Source organism: Chrysochloris asiatica, unplaced genomic scaffold, assembly GCF_000296735.1.
Source record: "Chrysochloris asiatica unplaced genomic scaffold, ChrAsi1.0 scaffold00246, whole genome shotgun sequence".
Taxonomy (NCBI): Eukaryota; Metazoa; Chordata; class Mammalia; order Afrosoricida; family Chrysochloridae; genus Chrysochloris; species Chrysochloris asiatica.
In genome coordinates, this window is record NW_006408764.1 from 3,144,505 (window position 1) to 3,149,342 (window position 4,838).

General features: G+C 55.1%; 1 protein-coding gene across 1 annotated transcript in view; it reads right to left on the bottom strand.

Annotated features, from left to right (window-relative positions):
• The window catches only part of KLHDC8B (kelch domain containing 8B), a 2,994-nt gene extending 1,173 nt beyond the window's left edge, over positions 1–1,821 (bottom strand). The window contains exons 1-2 of the mRNA XM_006873612.1: positions 1,446–1,821; positions 282–446 (exon numbers count right to left, since the gene is read on the bottom strand). Coding sequence (XP_006873674.1) covers positions 282–446; positions 1,446–1,821 — 541 coding nt within the window. The remainder of the gene's footprint in view (positions 1–281; positions 447–1,445) is intronic.
• Positions 1,822–4,838: the final 3,017 nt, after the last annotated feature.

Here is a 4,838-nt window from a genome sequence, read left to right on the forward strand (position 1 = left end):
AGAAGACCAGGAGGACTCCTAAGTTATCAGCTTGCTGAACTTCCACACTACCCTTCCATCCATGGCTGTGCACACCTGAACATGGATCATCCACCCCACAGACCCTCAGGTACTGGGGTTTGGTTTCCCAATCCCAGTAGAGTCACTAGCAGAGAAGGCCTGACTCACCCCAACAAAGTTTCTTTTGACTTGTCCTCCCAGACTAAACCTGATCCCTACCCAGCCAACTCATGAGGATGCCTGGGTTCTGAATCCCTTTCCCACAGCCCCGAGGCCCTTACCCAGGACATAGATCTTGTTCCCATGCAGAAAAGTAGAAGCCCCGTAGCAGGGTGTGGGCATGGAAGGTAGTGAAAGCCAGCAGTCCCGGCGGGGCTCATATACCCGTACCTGGGCCTGGGGGGCCGTGTCAGGGCCCATTCCTCCCAGAGCATACACCATACCATCTGCATAGAAAACAGGGATTTAGACGGCATACCCGGTCTGCCCAGGGCACCCCTACTCTGAGAGCCTCCCTGGGCAAACCAGGAACTCACTTGTTCATTACAGCCCTCCCCAGCAGCAAGAGGCCCTGCTGCTCTCCTAATGTGGGGGCTGGGAAAGCTGGGATTCCCGCTCTAGTCTTGGCCCCTCCAAGTGAAGAGCAGGAAGCAGACGATCTAATTATAATCTGGCTCTGTTTCCCTGGAGACACTATGGCAACCAAGCTTGGCATCTAAGCCAGGCTAGCCTGGACCTGTGGTCAGACCTAGAGCCCCCAGGGGGCTCTCTGGGGGAGGGTTTAAGTCAGGGATGGGGGGCATAATGAGGTCTGAGAAGGAGGCTCTGGGATGAACGTGGGGTGGGGGACTAGAAGAGTGGCTAGGGTCTGGGGCAGACACCTGCAGAGTAGGGGAGGTACTAGCCACAAGCCTTCTGCTCCAGAAGCTCTGACAGTACCTCTGCCCCATGCCCTTTCACTGAGTAGTTCTTGCTCTGTTTTTAAGCCCTCAGGGTCAGATGGGGACAGCTAGGGGCTTCCATTGCAACTGTCCCTAAGCTAGCTTGGCCTTGGTCCACTTCAGGATCCTGGGAGTGGGGCAGGGGGGAATGGGGCGGGAGACTTACTCCCCTCCCCCTCTCCTAGACTATTTATAACTCCCTTGTCTGCTAGGGATAAGGAATGGGGTAGGAAAGCATCTGGGGCCTCCTGTCATCATAGGGGCTATCCAGGACTCCTCCCCCACCTCAGAGCCAAAAAAGGCAGCTAAGAGAAGGCTGCTTCAGGCACAACTCAAAGCTGGGCCTGAGTGAGAGTACAGGAAACAAGGCCATGTCCAGAACATCCAAGTAAAAATATAGTTCTTGTCTAATCATTAAGGGTAAAGAACCAAGTGAAGAAAGAAGTGTTGGGGTACCTGAAGGGTCTTCCTTGAGAGGTTGGCCCTAAGCCCAAGGTCACTTACCTCTCTCAACAGTTGAAACCCCCATGGCTGCCTGAGGGAGGGTGGCCCGGCGCTCCCAGCGGCCCTCATCAGCCAGGAAGGCTTCCACAGCAGCTACTGGGCTCTGGCTCTCATCCACGCCGCCCACCACTAGCACCTGCTTGCCAAGCACAACGGCAGCAGCACCAGCCCGTGCAGTGGGCAAAGGTGCCAGTGCCAACCATGTGTGCGAGGCCATGTCCAATGCCTCAGTAGTGTCCAGGGGTAGCCCAGCCCGGCCACAACCCCCCAAAACCAGTAGGTGCCCATCCTGGTTTACCACAGTGCCATAAACCCGGCAGGTAGGCATGTGGGGAAACACCTGCCAAGCAAAGGCTCGACCACCACCTGCAGCCATGGTGTTCACCACAGATGGCAGGCCATGCTATCTGATCAGGCTGCAAGTCTCAGTGGGGGGGCATGATAGGACCTCATCCTGACACTGCTAGGCCATCAAGGGGGCGTCTGGCCAATCCAGAGACCTTGCTTTCACCTGGAGGAGAGGGAAAACACAGAGTCAGAGCCACTGACCAGTCTTTCATGGAACAGACGAACAGCAGGACAAGGACCCACCTCCTGGAGCTAGCCTGCCACCACTACCACCACCACAGTGAAGGAGCTCCTGGAGTAGAAAGGAAGGCAGGCCTCCAGATACCAAGCCCTTCCTATGGAACATAAATCATCTCTCTGCTCCTGGCCCTCACTCAGGAAGAGCACCTTGGTCAAGTGTGCCTAGGTGGGAGGTGAGGTAACTGGGACAGGCAGATGACTGTCACAAGACTCTTTACCCTAGCCCCCTCCCCTTACTGCCAGCAACCTTCTTTCAGGCCCTGCACCAGGGGAGTGTCACAGCACTCTCCCTCTCACTGGCTTTCTGTATTCCCTGGTACAACCTGGGATCCAACCATCAGGGTTCTCCCACATGCTGCCAGGAGCCAGACACCAGTGTTATCTAGTCCACCATCAAAAGGTCAGAATCTGTAGTGCTTGAAACTAGGAGACAGGGTGCCAGGGTCCCACACATTCTCCTTAAGTTACACCCTTAGGGGTCTGCCCATTCCCCTCTCCCAAAAGCCAGATTCCCTGATATCCAGAAACCTGGAACTCTAAAGTCCCAGAGGAATGGGCAGCTAGATTTCTGGGTCCCCCACCGCAGATGCTCAAGCTCCCCATCCTCCTCTTTCCCGCAGGGGTCACACTGCTGGGACCATCAGAAGGCCTCCTGGCCCCAAACTTCACATCCTGCTCGAGGAGGGGCGGGTCTCCGCGAGCGCGCTTGGGGCTCAGCGCCCCGTGCCCCAAACTTCCCCAAACGCGACTCGCGAGGGACTTACTGGTCAGGGATTCTCCGGCGTTCCCGGGGCGTGGGGTCCGTCGTTCTGGCTCCTCTGGCGCCGGCGTGGGCTCCGGCTGGAGCAGAGGCCAGACTCCTGCTAGGCTCCTGCACGGGGCGGGGCTGGACCGGGTCCACCCCTCGCCCCACTTCCAGACTCGGGGAAACCTGCCTCCCCCGCGCCTTAACCCTGCGTCTGCCGCGGTCAGACCAAGGCGAGCGGACCCACGGTTGCACGCAAACGCGTGGACAGACAGCCGGACATGTGAACACTGGGCCTGCCCAGAATTTCGGTTCAGACCTCAGGCGGGTGAAGAAATGAGGCCGCGGGAAACATCACAACACGTGTGTAGTGGGGGCCTGTCCTCACCCAACCTGGAAGCGCGGGCAGCCGGCGGCGTCAGCCTGCCGAACCCCGGGACTTAGCGGCCCGCACCCAACCATCGCAGCTGAGTTCAGAGCAGCCGAATGAATGGTTTCGCGGCGGCGCCCCCTGGAGGCCGCTCTAGGCGTGGTCTGGGCCTCTGATGGGAACAGCCGACTGGGACGCCCTTTACCAGGCACAAAGAGGGAAGAGAATGGTTTGTTTACACGTTGAGGCCAGTGGCAGTGGGATAGCAGGCAGTGTGGACTTCAGCTTCTGACAGGTTCTTCAACAGGCCTGGGAGAGAGAAGGGAATGATACGGGAGTGGAGAAAAGTGGGTGGGGGCTGGGACTGTTAAGCCTGAGCAGCTGGATGAGCTGAAGAGTCAAAGAAGCCAGGGAACCTCCCAGGCAGGTTGAACTGGTCTTATCCACTGGTGCTTTGATAATCCATCTTCAGAGTCCTGAACCTGATTCTAGCCAACTCTGGGATCAGGCAAAAAGCAAGTTGGTGTGGCATGGACCTGACTACCTCAGACCTGGACCCTGGCCCAGCCAATCCTATGAAAATTCAGAGATCTCTTGTCCGGTCACATCTGGAAGCCCATTTATATAGGTCAGCGATCATTTGTGAGATGTCCTCACAGTTTTCTATGCCCCTACACTGTCTCATCCTTCTTTTAGTGTCTTGGTTTCTCCAGAAGCAGACCCAGAGACAATGAAATGAGTGCATGTAGTTCATGTGGAAGGTGAAGCCAATCAGTAAGCACCAGCAGAAGAGTGGCAAGAAGACAGGGAAAGAAGTCAATTAACAGTGTGCCATCAAATAAATTATCACTGTGGTATCTTGGGCCACATCTTGCTGAGGTCTCTGAGAGCCAGGATAGAACATGGGTCTTGCATCATTGCTCCCTCTAAGAGCAAGGACCTTTTGTCATACTGTAGTGACTTGCACGTTGCTGTGAAGCTGAAAGCTATGCTACCAGTATTTCAAATACCAGTAGGGTTATCTATGGTGGGCAGGTTTCAGCAGAGCTTCCAGACCAAGATCTGCTGTTTGGCTGAAAATTGAGCCACAAAAGTGAGTTCAGTTCCAGGCCTGAAGGGTGAGTATGGACCATAGTCTTAGGGGTTCCACCAGTCTCTATCCAACCAGTAAGCCTAGTAGTTTTCATGATTTTGAGTTTTTTGCACATTCAAGTGAACTTCTGCTGGTGTCTTCAAAGATTCACCCCTATACCCTCAGTTTCCTCCTACCATACGTCACACCTCTCTTTAGGGTCTCTTGTAGGCCCTGCTTCTTTTTCCTCCCCAGAAAGTGGCTCCTCACCACTCCTCTCTGTAGAACCACCCCCTCCTGGGACAATGCAACTCAGGCTTATGATTTCTCCACTCATATCTAGATCTCCAGGAGATCTCTATTCAGGTGGTTGTGGGGCCAGGGTCCATCACTCAGTACTATATAAGCTGTGGTTGGGAGGTTTGGCTTCATTCTGAGGGCAAAGAAGAAGATTCCTGTGCCAGAAATCCCTAGGGCTCAGAACAGGGAGTGGGTGGCTAGAGGGAGTGCTATCTAGCTTTAATCTCCTTCTCCCTATATCACTCACAAAGATAGTGTTGAACTGCTGCAATGACTGAGAGATCCCAGACCAGGGGAAATATTAAAACCCTTCCCTCC